Below are 16,638 nucleotides of genomic sequence, written 5' to 3'. Positions count from 1 at the left end.
ATTTCAACTATTTTATCTTTTTCTTTTTGTCTCCCTCTTGCTTTCATATCAAGGGAATCTAGTAGCATTTTCTGCTTGATTGATTGTCTTCATGTTGAGCAATTAGGGAGAAGTTTCCTAGCCCAACAGCCTGCTGAAATCATTTTAACTGTCTGCAATGGTTGCTTTTTCCCCTGCTTCACAAAATAGGATCATGGATCAGTGGGTAAAAATGGAAAGCCCATGAGAAAGATCCACATAAATGTCGTGTAGGAGATGGATGTTTCATTATTTGTTAGTGCAGCAACACCGCATCCACATGACTCTGCCAGTGCCAGTCCCTCCCTCTGCACCCCCACCCACCCACCCACATGACTTTGGCCTGCCTTCCATTTCACTCCCGAGTCCCCACCCCCCACCATAATTCCACAATTTCAACAGAAAACCAGACTACGGTCTTCCAAGTTCAAAGTTGAATCGATACCCTTTGAATTTGGAGTCATGATCTTCATTAGCTTTGCACATCAAGCAATTCCCTTTCCTTGAGAGGAAAGCCACATCATGTTTCACAATTACATTTTGGAATTATTATTATTATAATAATAGAAGGTGTTAAAAGAGGGTAAGAGTAATGATGAGGGAAGCACGTGCTGCTTTAGAGTCCCCTCCGTCCTACACACAAGGTGAGAGATCCAAGCCGCCTCATCAATGTTTTCTCCACTTTCTTGGATTCCCTCATCTTCCTCTCACTAGAAGCTCTCTACTCAGAGCTTCCATGGCTTCCGCCTGAACCATCTGCCTTCTCACTTCATTTCTCTTCTCTTCTCTTCAATGGCCGCTGACAACATTTTGAAATCTCGCCAAGTTTCCACTATGATAAAGCAAGGATTCATCTCTGACCCGACCATCACCTTCTCTCCCTCCAGACCACTTTCTAGGGTTTCTCTCTCTCCTCCTCCTCCCTCTGCTTCCCCCTCCAAGAGTCCAACTCTCTTCGAGATGATGTCCGAGGAGCAGAGTCGTGAGTCTAGACACTCCGACGTTGCTCGCCGCAAGTTGCAGGACCAGGTTGCTAGGGTTCTGGCCGACGCTCCCTTTCGGGACCCTGCCTGGGGGGAATTCGGTGACGTTAAGCTCACGGTGGTCTCGCGCGACGGCTTTAAGGTCTCCATGGATGTGCATCGAAGAGTTCTGGTCGAACAGAGCCGATTCTTTGCGGAGAAGTTGAGGCGGGACGGCGCCGTGTCGCATTCGGTGGAGATTTGTGATTGTGACGATGTGGAGATTTATGTGGAGACTGTGGTGTTGATGTATTGCGAGGATTTGAGGAAGAGGTTGATGGGAGAGGAGGTTTCCAAGGTCTTGGGGTTGCTCAAGGTATAATTGATTTCATTTCTCGCTCCTTTTCCTTTCCTTCCTTTGCTTTTCTTGCGTTCTTTTCACGCATTCCTAAGAGAATTAAGAAAAAAGAAGGAAAGGGAAATTAGATCAAATATGCAGATTTTGAGATACGGAAAAATCTGTGGTTCAATAATTCAACATCGCTTGTTTTTCTCGGGAACCAAAAGGTTCTTTTACTGTTTGAGTTAAGTTACTTGGGCTATGGATGTTAAGATTAGGATTTTCTGATTTCAGCGAAGGCAATTCGGTTTGATCTGTGGATATTTTGTTATAATTTCTTTAGAATAAGGTTTTGATCTTTTATTTTTGAACCTAGGATTCAATTTAATTTTTCTTGGAATCCTTTTGCTTGTAAGTAAAGAGAGGACCAAAAAATTGTTTTACGTTGTTGGTTAATTAAATGAATCATGATCTATTTTATGATTTGAAACTTGAATGGATCTATCAACAAAAAGAATGGAAAAACCATTGTTTCTCTTTAGTTTTTTTTTCCCACTTCACTCTACCATGGAATTCTTTGTATATTAGCGTTATGTTGTAGGTACCTGTCGCAATCATGTTTGAGACAGGGATCATCTCATGATTAGGGAATTTGGAAACCATTGTTCTATTTAATTTTTCTTTTTCCACCTTGCTTTGCCGTGATGAGTTGTTTGTAATATCAGTGTTATGTTGTAGGTATCTGCTGCAATCATGTTTGATGCGGGCATTATCTCATGCTTAGAGTTTTTGGAAGCTGTTCCATGGTCCGAGGATGAAGAGGAGAAAGTTGTATCTCATCTTGGTCAACTTCAGCTTCATGACTCGGTGGCTGAAGTTCTCCAGAGAGTATCAGCTGAACCATCTACATCTACGAGGCCAGATGACATCTTCTTGAGGCTATTGACAGGTATTTTACAAGCCAAGGATGATAAAGCCCGCCGAGAAATGAAAACTCTGATTTCTCGGTTGCTTAGAGATGAAGCACCCGACAACAGTGATAGGCATGATGTCTCTAAAGATACCCTCTATCATCTATGTCATAGATGTCTCAGTTCCCTTGTCCTTTGCTTATCTGAAGCTACATGCATTGATGAAAGCAGACGGGATCGAGGGGCTATAATGAGTGAGATAGCTCGTGAAGCTGACAATATGCAGTGGATTGTCAATATTCTAATTGATAAAAAAATGGGTGAAGATTTTGTGAAACTATGGGCAGATCAGAAGGAGCTGGCTGTTCTTCATTCCAAGATTCCCACCATGTACAGGCACGAAATCAGTAAAATTACTGCACAGCTGTGTATTGCCATTGGAAGAGGACATCTTTTGGTGCCTAAAGATACCCGTTTCTCTTTGCTATCCACATGGTTGGAAGCTCTCTATGAGGACTTTGCGTGGATGAGGAGGGCTTGCAGGTCTGTTGACAAGAAATTAGTTGAGGATGGGCTGAGCCAGACCATTCTTACATTGCCATTGCCACAGCAACAAGCTATCTTGTTGACTTGGTTTGATCGATTTCTTAATAAGGGTGATGACTGTCCCAATATTCAGAGAGCGTTTGAGGTTTGGTGGAGAAGAGCCTTCATCAGACAGTATGTGTCAGAGCATGATAATTCTCAATTGCAGATTACCGTCTGTGATTATCCAAACTGAATGGTCATTTACCATGTCAAATAATCGAAGCCAAGATGTACATATCAAGTGAGGTTCCTTTTGTATCTTTTGCTTAAAATCATTTGATTTTTTTTTGGTCAGTTTGAATCTTTTAGATATAGATCTCTGTGACAAAAATGATGTACCAGACAAAGGACTTGGAGAGTGCTGGAATTTGTAAGGATGTACCAGACAAAGGACATGCATTTGGAGGAATATAATAAGGCGTCTCCCCAAGACGGTCTGATTATAATGAGTTTCTATTTGAAAAAGATTTGGTAGGAACAGTGGAGATTTGCGAGGATTGGTTCTTCTGAATATGCTATGCCAGGGTGGGGGAGAGAGGGATTGCATTATATGATTCAGGTATGACTAATCTTGTAATAGAAGGATGGGCTTGTATTTTTAGAGGCATATTGTGTAGGTAAGGGTAAGTCACTATTCTCCTAAGACCTTGGGAACAAAGGAGGACATGGTCATTATTTCTCTTCCTATGCTTCTTAAGGAATGTGTGGTTTTTGTGGGTGGCGTGTTTGAGGTTTCTGTTAAGCTGTCAAATGTGTCCACATCGAATATAGGTTTGCTCATCGCCTGTCAGGGGCAAAGGGGAAAAAAGAAATGTTTGTTTGTTGTCAGAATAGAAGATCGTTGGAATGCACATTACAACTACCACTACCCAGGGAGGACTCAAACAATTTCAGGTGTCAAGAACATTTTGGGGAAGTCTCTTAAATTTTTTTTCACATCCTAATTTCTGGATTCTGCTACAGCAATCCCCATCTTTGATTATGATGCTCTACAAGGTTGGCATTGAAGTCCTTGAAATATCGAGGATCCTTTTTCCTTCTTTTTTTACTCTCTCCCCTAAGTTCCATGTTTCCTTGTACAGAGCTGAGATACCAGTTGGACCAACAGATGAGCTGTTGTGTTGTGACCTGGTGTAAAGCCATATCCTGAGCAGAATCAAATAAAAAGCAAGCATTCCATTTTAGTTTTATTGGTTATTTCTGGGAGGGAGGGGATATTTCCCATATTTGATATAGGTGAAACCAAATTAAATTAAAAATTGAAAAAGGAGTCCACGTGTCCAAATCCCGTCACACAGATAGCCAGTAAAATTAATGGATGTGTAATTGCAGGAAAGCAGGAAATGCAATGCTGAATTCTCCCTATGATCCTTTCCTCAAACAATTATTACATTTGCTTTGAATCAATTTCTAGGGAAGGGTATTGGCAAAACTAGTTTCATGGTAAGTGTCAATTTCAATGGCCGGGCTTATCATCTTTACAAGGCGTGCAAAACCAACTCTCAACCACCCGCCTCAAAGAACATCTGTTATTATTATTTTTTTTTCAAAAAAAAAAAATTCTTTATTTTCATCTTGTATAATGAGTGAGCTCGCTCTTTAGGGCCTCTTCATTTCTACAACACATAGAAGGGGCTTGGCTATATCAACTTGATATGCGTCCATCCATGCAAATGTGCCTTCCTTGGATCACTTGGTTCCAGCATATCATGGTAGAGGCAGACGAAGCCTGACATTTCATATAAATAAAAAAAAAAGGCAAATATGAAGAGACAAGGGTGGGTGAAAATTCATTCTAAACTCAAAACATACACAGACAAATGCATTCTCTCAAATCTAATCCAACTGTAAAAGTGGCAAGATTCACTGGATAACATGAAGTTTAAAGATTAGCATCCTATGCCAACTAGCTCTTCAGGACTTATTTTACAATGGGCTATACTGTTTTGCACAACATTCAGCAAAAAAGCTTGTCAAATATAGACAGACTTCATAATATGTTTCAGAATGGACCATTCTGAATCAGGAAAAGGCAAGGGAAGAAAGAATTTCATTCTGAAATGATCCAGCCTAAAATGAAGTTAAAGTTCATATGGTCACCAGATGACATGATCCCTTACAGTAATTAACGCTTCATCCAATGGATCGAGTTCATCAAACTAATGCTTAATTAAAGGGATTTCATAAGTTAAAATTTTCATGTCAAGGTCTGAACTTCCAGTTGTCTTATGCATTGATTAGCATATGCAGGATGATAAATATGCAATTTTTATCAATTCACAAGGTCAAAGCCATCATCCTAGCAAGGGAGTAAAGGAATTCAGATGGGTGGGGATGTTATGGGTTTCATTTTTCTAAGTGGCCACACAAGGTTTCTTCAAAGGACCAAGACGCCATAAATAAATAAATTATTCATTCTTACCTTTATAGTATGCTCTCTACATTGACTGCTAAAGCAGATCCATCTCATTGTAATGAACTGGGATGACCTGCACATGTTGGTTCATAGTCTCGAAAAAGTTCAACTTGATGAACTTAAGATATAATTGGGTCTAACCCATAACTCAGCTCTGGAACTTGCTGAAGCCTGCAAGAGGTAAATACAATTAGCCAAAACTTCAGGAAGATCCTTAGAACAGATTCAGGAAGTGAGATGCCAGAACAATTTGTGTATCAGTGCGCTTGCAATGTGCTGCACCTGGGATATTTACATGCATTAATGTGCAATTTGTTCTGCAGGTGGTGGTAGATATATGACCGCATAAAATATATAATCATGAACTTGAGTCCTAATAAAAGCAGAATTATGATAAAAGGAACCTAAAATGAAAAAGAAAATGCCAAATTACAATCAAAATAACACAAAAAAAAAAAAAAAGAATAAAGAAAATAAGCCCTCATTGACAATAGAATTCTTAAGATTTTATTTGGCTAAAAAGAAAGAAAATACACCCTCAGCAACAATAGAACCATTAAAGAGTCAATTTGGCTAACATGCATAAAACATAATTGTTCATTGTCTTGGAAAGTGTCTTAAATTCCTATTTAGCACATGTTCCATTTGATAAAAATATTATATATATATATAGTCTGATAAAAAATAAAATAAAAAGTAAATGGAAATATCTCAATAAATATTTTTAGATTGTATTGGGAAAAAGTAGTGAGACATAGTTAAGCATATAAAGTCCATATGGAGTAGGTTGAGATGTGGGGAAGAGTAGAACTCCTAAGGAGTAGCATTTGAGTTTGAGGTGTAGATACTAGGGGCGTGAAAACATCATATGTTCCAACGCTTAGGAATTTTATCCATATTCTCTTTCTTTAGTAATTTTTATGGTATATTGGATTGATTTTCTCTTGTCTATGCACGTAGGCACAGTCGGTTGAATCATGTTATAATGTCATCTAACTTTTATGTGAGTTGGCTTTATCTTCATTGTTGTTACATAACTCATAAGTTCAAATTTTCTATTACCATAAGAAATTAGTATCAAAGCAAGGTAAAGGATTTGGAAGAACTAAAGAGAATGATATTTAAATGTAAAGATGACATAGAAGATTGAGAATGTACAAGAGTATTGAGAAATGAATTTTGTTGAAGGTGGAATCAATTGTACTCTCATTGGTATGTGATAAAGAGAGTATTATATAAAAAGAGCATCAGAATGAGTGCACCAAAGTACACAGGACATATACAACTGCAGTCAAAAGGCACAAGCAAAAAGGAAGAGGGACAACAAAAAACTATTTCCCCCTTTAATGAGGACCAAGTTGGGTCTTTCTCTATATACAACTTGGTTCAAGAAAACAAATTACAAAAAAAAAATATTTTTAATCTTTGGTTAGAGAGCTTCTCATTTTCAAATGATCTTCTATTCCTTTCTTTCCAAATTCCCAAAAATGCACAAAGGAACCACTTCCCACCCTTTTTTTTATTCATCCAAAGGAGTCACGCCATCCTAAAAGGGACTCTCCAACAAAGGAAGATAACACCCAAGACATTCCAAAAAGAGAACAATAGCTGCCATGAAGCTCTCATCTTACCACAATATAGAATCGTCAATCAATTCCTTTTGGATGTGACAAAGGAAACATCTATTAAGCAATGATCAACCTCTTTTTTGAAGCTGATGTAAGATTAAAACTTTTCCCCAATTTGCCTCCCAAGCAAGGAAATTTGCTTTAAGCAGAACTAAGGAATTCCAAACAATGTCCATAAGGAAAGAGACACTTATCTTCATGACTCTAGGGCAAAGTAAACAGACTCAATGGAAAAAGTTCCACTCTTTGTCTCCAACCAAATCACCTTATCTTCTCCTCTCCTATTCTCTGCCTTTCCTTGTAGCCTCGAAAAGAATTGCTCCACATTCTTGATCTCCTAATCATTTAGATGCTTAGAGAAACAAGATTCCAAAAACCTCCTTCATAGGACTAATTCCACGAATCCGCCACCCAGGCCTTCTTTTGAAGTTGCTATGACAGATAAGGAGAGGAAAGATACACACAAAAAGGCTTATCTCTATACTACTTATCCTTTCAAAACTTTACCCTTCTCTCATTGCCCACTAAAAAGGAGACTATTGTTGACAACATCCTAATCCTTCCTGATGGCTTTCCATAACCCAACCCTGTACTAGTTTCTCACTTTCCAAGAACACCAGCCCCCTTCATCTTCCCCTATATTTTCCAATTATGACTTGCTTCTAGAAAGCCTCCCTTTCATATGCAAAACTACTCATTTATATAATATAATATTTGTTCCTCCCAAAAATAATGTAAAATAAAAACTATAAGTACCTTTTTTGAAGAACTTCTGGGTGGGGTGGATTGATCAAGAAGATTTTGAAGAAGATATGCTTTTGACATCCTTTTTGCATGGTTAATGAGGAGTTATGTGTAGAGAATAACCTGAGTTTTTTCAATAGCAAATATTGCTCTAAGAGCTTATATGTGTTCAAACTCTACAGACATGTCAACTGCACATTAAAAATGGGTAAGCTACACCCCCACGGGGCAGCACTATAATAAATTTAGGCTATTGGTCACTCATAGTAGAGCTTAAACTCATAGAAAGGTTGGCCCTTATTATCCCATTTCCTTAGGAATGGTGGGCTGATTACAATGACTAGTTTTTTGTAGATACTGTGCAATCTATATATTACTTGAGGAACTCATATAAGAAAGTGGACCTACTTCATTTGTGCCCCTATTCACAAGGGCCACTCACTCACAGAAGAGGGATAAGAGTAATGACCCAGTTCTATACATGTTTTTGGGCAATAGCCAAGCTGAATCCTTGTTCAGTAACACTCAAAAGAGAGAATTATGAGTGGGACTATGAGCTGCTTAGTGAGGATAAATAGTTATGCCTGTTGGATAGTGCATAAGAACAAGAAGGCAGCTATTAGCAGTAAGGAAACCGATGGCAGGCCCCACCCTATGGGGTTGGAACTGACAGGACTTAAGAATCACAGACATGAATACTGTTGTGAACCGGACAACCAAAGATTCGAAACAATTTTTTATTTCTAACAGGTTTGCCAGGTAGATCAGAACCTAAACAGTTTAGGTTCCATGGTTAGATAATGTAACCCAATAATATTTTGGTTGGATTTTTGGTCAGGTCAGTTTTCAACCAGGCCTGAACACTCTTAGATGTGCTCAATTGGCAGCTTTAGCACTAAGCATAACTACATTGCAGAGGCCTCAGTTGGATATATAAACAATGCATATATGACAATATTCACAGTGAGTGCTTTAGATATTCAAAAATTTTTGAGGAAGACAGTGATAGAAGAAGTATTGAAACAAGATTTCAAGGCATATAAAACCGCTCAAGAGAAACAAGTTATTGAAATTGACATCAAAACTATCCAAGAAAACATTGAGTGCTTGAATTGTCATCTAGCATACATACCTCTGTCTAACTTTAAGTATTCCAGTGCCCAGTTGCATGGGTATACCCATGATTATGCATTCACTTACTCCTTCAATCTTGTCATCTCTACCACTTACAGAAGCATTGAAAAGGTGATCTGCTGTCTTCTCAAATGAAGCCAGCATCAATACACTTTTGTCCATTTTTTGAATGCCAAATCTTGTGATTCCTAGAACTTCACCCTAATAAAACAAACAATTAAATGTGAATATAAATAGTCCCCATGAATGCACTTTCAAACACCATAACAGAATTCAAAATATATGGTTTAAACTTCAGGTCGTAACATGTAATACAATTCAAAGAAAATAACTCACTCTAAATGTCATCAAATCTGCTAAAAGCATCATATGTCGTATATCTATGCTCATCCCATGGCTTGCCATGGTATACTGTATCTCATTAATGATGCACTTTCTTGCAGCTTCAATTCCAAGTGTCTGCTGCACTTCAATGATATGATTACTGGTTGTTTCACGTCCAATAACTCCTTCAGTGCCCATGACAGTTTGGAGACCCGTGCTGAAATGAAAAAAAGGACATGCGAAGATTTAGTCATAAAGGCAGGTTGCAGGATATAGTGAAACATCTACTGGTGTGCAGTTCTTGTTTTCCCACAATATCTACTGATATTAAGGCGACCATCACCTTCCTGAGTTTCTCTGTGACCCTAGTTTCAAAGAGGTTGATCTGACCCAAAGGGCATATTCTCTGTTAAGTCTATTCCAATTTGCATCCTAAAGTCTCTTTCTTTGTTCCCATTAACTTGTTTGGATAGAATCACCATAGTTGATCAGTTTAGTTAGAGAGGGTTGGCTTGATAGGAGTTGCTGAATGCTTAGTTTAGGTTTTCATGGGGTTTTCTAGCTTCTCAGAGAGGTTTACTGGTTTGTGCATCAATAATTGGTTGAAAAGCAAAAAAGCTTGTACGGTTTTCTTATTTGCACCAGAGAAGCCTTTGAAATAAAAGATATTCAAGAACCCTTTTTTTTATTATGTGGAAGGGGTTATGTTTCTTTTTCTTGGTTTGGTTCATTTCTATAGTTTCTAGAAAGGCATTGATAGAAATTCCATTATGTTGATTTCTGGCACCAGATGCACTTTCTAGTTAGCAGATGAAGTCAGCTTAGAATGAAGTTCAGTAGACTATATGTTCTAGTTTCTAGGTTTTTCTTCTTCCTTTGCAGGGTTCATAGTGGGAGGGGGTTAAGGGCGAGCTCCCCAACATGGGCTTCCCAATAAAATCATCACTTATTAGAGGGAATTGAGAAAAGGGATATTAAAATACCAGTTAAATAAACCAATTTTCGTTTAATTGGTGGGGTTACCCAGAAAATGATAATATTTTACTTAGCTATGTGCATGTGTGCAAAAGTCAGCTGAATAAATTATTTATGGACATAAAAAAGCCAAACTTGCTTTTAGAAAGCCTAGACTCAAAACAAAGGCACATGAGAACAGAAAGAAAATAGTAGAATCTGGTTAAGTGGTATAACAAACTAACCCTTCTACAAGCAAGTTGTACTTTACTTTGTTATCTTTGTTAATCACAGCACGTTCAACAGTTTCTATTCCCTGCCAACCAAAGATAACCTTGAGAAAGTTACATATCTATTCCAGATGTTCCAACCAAAATGATGGAAATTTTTTTTGCAGCATTGCCTTGTGAATTGAAATAGATGACAAAATCATAAAAACCCTACAAACCTCACCTTTACAACCACAGTTGGAAGCAAATTTTTAAGAGCATGGAGTTCAAAATGAATTGTACTTCTATCACCCTGAGGATGAACTTCCAACTTTCCAGCATCCAAAACCTTAATATGCTGCAAATTGACATCCAATTGGGATGTTACTAAACATAGAAATAGCACGTATGTTTTGAACTAATATGGGATTTTCCCACCTGTTGCTTCAGTTTGATTCGTCGGTTTCGCAAAATTGATTCTCTTACAATATTAGAATCTATAGACAATTGTGAAGCCTGAATTCCTTCCATGTCAAGTGCGACAGCTATTAACGCTAGTCTTGAAGTCAAGACAATCTTTATACTCTTTGCTACCTGCAGAACAAGAAGATGGTCAACTCGAAGGGCAAACAAAATCCTACCTGATGGGAGAGAGTTGGGTGAAAAACCTATGCTTTTCATCACACAACATATGAACTAGAAAAGATATATTATTTTCTCAAAAGATTTTTTATTGAATTCGGTTTAATGAATAGGAGAAATATTAAAAGACCGTCACAATCACAGAAGATTAGCTGAATGGATGGGACAGTAGCTTGGCAGTAACCAGATAAGAAACAGGACTGAATGATGGAAGCATCAGATCACCAATGAAAGAACAGTACCAATTATTTTCAATGTTTTTGTGTGTTTAAAATGAAGACTTTGAGTACAAACTTAATAAGGAATAGATAGCCAGAAGTAACTGAAACTAACACAGCAATTTCCTGAAAGCATCAGCAATGACCAATCAACTACTAATTAGAGAACAACAACAAGTATTTAAGAGTTTTTATATTTTGTATAGGAAGGAAAACTTCTGACACAAATTAAATCAGTAACATGAATGTAATAAGAACATCTTGAATGTTGATCTTTAGATGGCGATGGATATCAAAATCCTATAAAAATAATGTACATACCTGGCCTAAAGTCGTTCTCTCAATGCGACCTTTAACCATTCGTGCGGTTTTCACATTATTATTGCACTCAAGAGCTGCAGTGATGATGGGTGTGCTAATTCTTTTGGCTCCATTTATTATTTCTTTGATACGAGGAACTCCAAGTGTAACATCTAATACAGAGTTAAAGTACCACATTGGTGACCAGAAAAAAAAAAATACAGAAGACTCAATAGCCAAAAGCCCCAGGGAAAAAGGTGCCAAGAGTCTTTCAATGGTTAAAAGGATACTCATGCTTGCAACACCAGCAAAGTGGAAAGTTTTTAATGTCATCTGTGTCCCAGGCTCTCCAATACTATGAGCTCCAATTGCACCAATTGCAGTTCCGGCTTCAATTCGTTTTAATTGATAACGAGAGATGCAGGTATCCAGAAAAACCTAGTGCAGAAATGATTGAAAACATAGGTCACATATAGTAATAAGTTTAGATGTATAGGAACAAGATGCATTGCAAAAACCTTAAAAATGCTAATAGAAGTAAAAAACATTTTCTAGCCAATGGCATCTGAACATGCATTTTTCAATAGAATTTACTTGTTAAATTACTCATTCATCAAATTTTAATTTGAGTGCAATTTCAATAGGCAAAAGCACTCTCTAATTAAACTTGACTGATGCTTCCAGCTTTTCCTTGGTACATCATTGTCAACCAAATAAAAAATGGGAGATGAAGTGTGACAAAAGGCCATGTGAGGAGGGTTTTGATTTGTTTACTCATCACAGGTCACTCTCAAAAGCATTTCCAAATTTAGAAGAATTTAATCTTCCCATTTCTCCTGTCTTAGATCACCCCCAGTCTTTTCCTGGAACTCTGTTCTTCAACATCATTTGTCATATCAACAAATTGATAATTTATCTTCTCTTTTACCCTTTGTCTATGGCATATCTCTCCATTACTTCTTGATTCGAGGGTTTGGATTCTGGTTCGTTCCAGTATATTTTCATCGAAGTCATTGTATCAGGTCCTTTTTATGAATAAGTCATTAGTTGTATTTCCTCAGCTAGATTCATTTGCAAGTCTGAGGTTCTCCCACAAGTATGTGTCACTAAAAAGATTAATACTAGTGATTTTTTTTTTTTACATGTAAGGAGACCCTTCAAAACCCTTAATCTTGAGTATTGTGTTCTCTGCTTAGAGAATAGCAAAACAGTGGATCATCCATTTCTACATTGTCCTATGGCATGGAATTTATTTTATTGATAAGCAATGAAATATGTATATATATGAAGCACAGGCGGTTTACAGCAGGCACAAAGTGGAAAATCCACAAATGAGAGACCAAAAACCACTTTCTCTCTCTCTCTCTAACTGTGATCCTAATCAATCTAGAAAATCAAACAAAAGGCATTGAGCCTTCTTTTATATACATCCCAACCCAAGCTAATAGATTGCTAAGGAACAACCATTTCAACCTATTCTCAGACAGCTACTCATTTCGAAATGCTCTGCGGTTTCTCTCCTTTCTTAAAAGTCCAAAAAATGCATAGAGAAGCTGCTTGTCAAACTTTCTTCTGTTTTCTCCCTACAAAGAGCCTTGCCCGCTTAAAAAAAGAGTTTCTCTGATTGTGGAAGGAAGCACCCAATGAAGAAGAATGCAGTCTACTGATTCCCCTTTGATTTTGCATAGATAGCATGTATTCATCGATGGCCATCCTCATCTTTGAAGTTGATCCAACGTCAACACTTTTCCGCAATTGGCTTCCCAAGGAAAAGAAACTCTCATTAGTCAAGACCTAAGCAAAAAACCACTCCCTTACTTTAGTCCTATGGCATGGAATTTATGGAATAGATTATACTTGGAGGTGGAATTGTCTTGAGTTCCCTTTAGAATTGTTGCAAATATGATACTCATGCTTTTATAGGCCATGGGAGGAGTCTTAGAGTACTTTAGCAAGGATGCATGCCCAATATTCTCTAAGTGATTTGGTTAGAGAGGAACATTAGGATTTTTTAGCACACATAATCACTTAAGTCATTGTGCATTGCCATTTATCATTCCACTACTTTCTGATTTTCAGTTTCAACAGAATTCTTAGATATTCTTGTGGGCATGATTATGTTGGATGGAACTAGGGCGAGCAATCGGCACACTAGTTACAAGAATGATTTTGGAGATAGTGCAGTATGGGAATCCCCCATTTCAGCATGTCTCCAAGAGAGTGAGCTTTGTTGCTAAAGACATTTATTGGTGGCTCACGCCCTAAGTATTTATCTGGGTCTATGGTCCTTGCAGGTACCAATGGTGACATAGCCTAACTTCTTTTGTGTGATGCTTTAATACCTTTTTGGTTTTTTTTTTGAATAGACAAAAGTGAGAATATATTAAAAGCTCAAAGGGCACATCGACGTACACACGAAGTATACAAAGTTGCACCACAACAAAAGAACAATCAGAACAACAAGGAAAAACAACCAAATCCAACACCTAACACCCCATAGAACCAATTTTCCTTGGTCTTTCTCAAACCCCTTACAAACCACCCCACTTACGGACCCAATTTGAACACCTTATTGAAAAAAAAATTGGTCCCCAATGCTCCTCCCTTTGCCCCTAGATACCGAGTGAGACCTAGAGAACTGAGACGACGCTTTTGGCTTCATCTCCTCCCCAATGCCTTGCCTTCATTCCCTCTCCTTGCATGCCTCTTCCTCAACAAGGAAATGATCTCGTTTTCAAAACCCACCATTGGCATTCCCAAAAAGCTACTGAACCTAGTTAGCTTATCAAAAAGATATTCCGAAGGGAATACCTACACCATGGAGCAATTGCTTGACTTTATCTTGGAAGAGTTTGACTCCCCACAACTGGAAATGATGTCTTTGCATAAAAAACCTGCCTCGACATTTTGTGGAAACTCCAACAAAGAACCATCCTTCAACATTATCTTAAGCGGATGACTTCCGTCTCCCAAATCCCCACTAGGATGTCCCTCTTTTATCCACGAAACTCGATCCCATCCACAACCTTCACCCACAAGTTGGTTTAGAATTCTAAATCCATCATCTAACCATCTAGCCTTTGCAACCAAAGGTGAAGGAGGGAGCAGCTCTCCTCCCAGAGAAACATCTCTCTTACCTTCGAACCTAGCTGCTTTGGCCAACAGAGCATCCTTAGTTCCCAAAGATCTCTCCTCTTGACTCCGAAACCATTCTCTTGTAATGGGATCTACACAAATCTCCTCAATGCTCTCTTTCTCCCCTAATATCTGAGAATGTTGAAGCCCTTTCTCTCAGATGGCTCTATCCAAAGCCCTAGAACCAACCTTAGCCTACCCACCAAAGATTTTATCAAGACTGAACCTTAACTTAATATCTTTAGGCTAGCCTAATGGAAAACCTTTTGCAAACCATTTAGGATGATAACCTATCATACTTAGGCCTCCTTTAAGTTTGAGAACCTAGGCTGGTATAGGGCCATACTCATCACATGGGCCCCTTTTTTTAACTTCAGATAAAAGGCCCATTGTCCCAATAGCCATATCAAGGCTTTTTGATGGCACCTTTCCCACCGTACCCAATACATAGCAACCGCCATGTCCAGCAAATGCAGTTTCCATCGTTAAGTGTGTAGGGAGGGTAGGCTCATCAAAGGATGCTTGTAAACCCTCGTCTATACGCTTCTCTTTTTCACTTTCCACTTTCTCACTTGTGGGTGAGAGATCCTCACCCTCATCACCAACCTTTAGAGCTTTGCCCTTCCCCATGGAGACCACTGTAAAAAACTGAAGAATTTCTGAACTTCTTTTTTTTATTCAGTACACACCATACACATATATATACACAAATGACTGAATAAGAAAATATCTATCTAGCTTGATTCTCTCCTAAAAAATAGGAAATTGAATCCTAAGGAAATATCCTAAATGATCTCTCCTTTTTTATTCCTAAAATACTTTCCTAAATTAAAACCCTAACTTTGAATGCCGAATTTCAACACTCCCCCTCAAGCTGGAGAATATATATCATATAATCCCAGCTTGCAAGTTAAGTCTTCGAAGTTAGGCCTAGGTAAAGCTTTGGTGAGGATGTCTGTGGTTTGGTGCTTGGTAGGAACGTAGTTCAATTTAACCGTCTCACTAGTCACCTTCTCTGTGATGAAGTGTCTGTCAATCTCAACGTGCTTGGTCCTGTCATGATGCACGGGATTCTTTGCTATGCTTATAGCTGCCTGATTATCACACATCATTAGAATCGGAGATGAACTCATTTGTCCCAGTTCACTAAGAACCCTTTTTATCCAAATCCCTTCACAAATTCCCTGTGCTAGAGCTCTGTACTCAACTTCTGCACTACTTCTGGCTACAACTGATTGCTTCTTACTCCTCCAGCTAACAAGATTTCCCCAGAAAAAAGAACGGTATCCAGAAGTGGACCGCCTGTCAATGATGTTTCCTGTTCAATCCGCATCTGAGTATACTTCAGTGTCACGATTCTCTGTCTTTCTGAAGAATAGACCTTTCCCTGGTGTCATTTTTAAATATCTAAGAATCTTGTAGACCGCTTCCATGTGTTCCTCAGTGGGACTGTGCATGAATTGACTTACAACACTCACTGCAAAGCCAATATCTGGCCAAGTGTGTGAGAATCAAGCGCCTGACGAGTCACTGATATCTCCCCCTGTCTACCGGTGTACTCTCTTTCTCAATACCAAGTTTCTTCTGACTATCCATAAGAGTTTCAATTGGTTTGCATCCAAGCATATCGCTCTCCTTACGACTATGTATTTTCTTTGAGAGACTACAATTCCCTTCCTTGATCTAGCCACTTCCATACCAAGGAAATATTTCAAATTTCCAAGGTCTTTAACTTCAAACTCTTCTGACAAATACTTCTTCAAATTCTGTAATTCCTCCATATCATTCCCAGATAGAATAATATTATCGACATAGACTATCACTATGGCCATTTTCCCGGCATGAGACTTCTTGACAAATAGAGTATGATCAGCCTGACCTTGTTTGTAGCCCAGCTTCAAGACTGCCTTTGTGAATCTATCAAACCAGGCTCGGGGAGATTGTTTAAGGCCATACAAGGATTTTTGGAGTTTGCAAACCTGATTCTTTGCCATACTTCCTTCGAAACCAGGTGGTATTTCCATGTAGACTTCCTCTTCTAGGTCACCATTTAGAAACACATTTTTTATGTCCAGTTGTTGCAAGCACCAATCTTGATTGACAGCCAATGAGAGA

At 38.4% G+C, this 16,638-nt stretch overlaps 2 protein-coding genes across 3 annotated transcripts in view; one reads left to right on the top strand and one right to left on the bottom strand.

The window, feature by feature from the left end:
• Positions 1–391: 391 nt before the first annotated feature.
• LOC117916868 (BTB/POZ domain-containing protein At5g60050) lies at positions 392–4,009 on the top strand. Its single transcript, XM_034833071.1, has 2 exons — positions 392–1,356; positions 2,059–4,009. Exons 1-2 carry the CDS (start codon positions 811–813, stop codon positions 3,010–3,012), a joined length of 1,500 nt encoding a protein of 499 aa, XP_034688962.1. The 5' UTR covers positions 392–810; the 3' UTR covers positions 3,013–4,009.
• A 111-nt stretch (positions 4,010–4,120) lies between these two features.
• LOC117916866 (DNA-directed RNA polymerase III subunit 1) overlaps positions 4,121–16,638 on the bottom strand; it is a 69,668-nt gene continuing 57,150 nt past the window's right edge. For both annotated transcript variants that reach the window (XM_034833066.1, XM_034833067.1), the window contains 9 exons: positions 11,679–11,826; positions 11,410–11,561; positions 10,667–10,822; positions 10,473–10,586; positions 10,265–10,335; positions 9,078–9,282; positions 8,740–8,942; positions 5,242–5,406; positions 4,121–4,548 (listed from right to left, as the gene is read on the bottom strand). In XM_034833066.1, coding sequence (XP_034688957.1) covers positions 5,355–5,406; positions 8,740–8,942; positions 9,078–9,282; positions 10,265–10,335; positions 10,473–10,586; positions 10,667–10,822; positions 11,410–11,561; positions 11,679–11,826 — 1,101 coding nt within the window. In that variant the 3' untranslated portion in view covers positions 4,121–4,548; positions 5,242–5,354. The remainder of the gene's footprint in view (positions 4,549–5,241; positions 5,407–8,739; positions 8,943–9,077; positions 9,283–10,264; positions 10,336–10,472; positions 10,587–10,666; positions 10,823–11,409; positions 11,562–11,678; positions 11,827–16,638) is intronic.

Source organism: Vitis riparia, chromosome 6 (assembly GCF_004353265.1).
Source record: "Vitis riparia cultivar Riparia Gloire de Montpellier isolate 1030 chromosome 6, EGFV_Vit.rip_1.0, whole genome shotgun sequence".
NCBI classification, from domain to species: domain Eukaryota; kingdom Viridiplantae; phylum Streptophyta; class Magnoliopsida; order Vitales; family Vitaceae; genus Vitis; species Vitis riparia.
This window is presented reverse-complemented; position numbering and strand designations above follow the sequence as displayed.

Excerpts from the sequence above, each read along its gene's own strand:
- LOC117916868 (XM_034833071.1), top strand. The coding sequence starts at position 811 with ATGGCCGCTGACAACATTTTGAAATCTCGCCAAGTTTCCACTATGATA. Across the intron at positions 1,357-2,058 it reads AGGTCTTGGGGTTGCTCAAG|GTATCTGCTGCAATCATGTT; the intron begins GTATAATTGATT and ends GTTATGTTGTAG.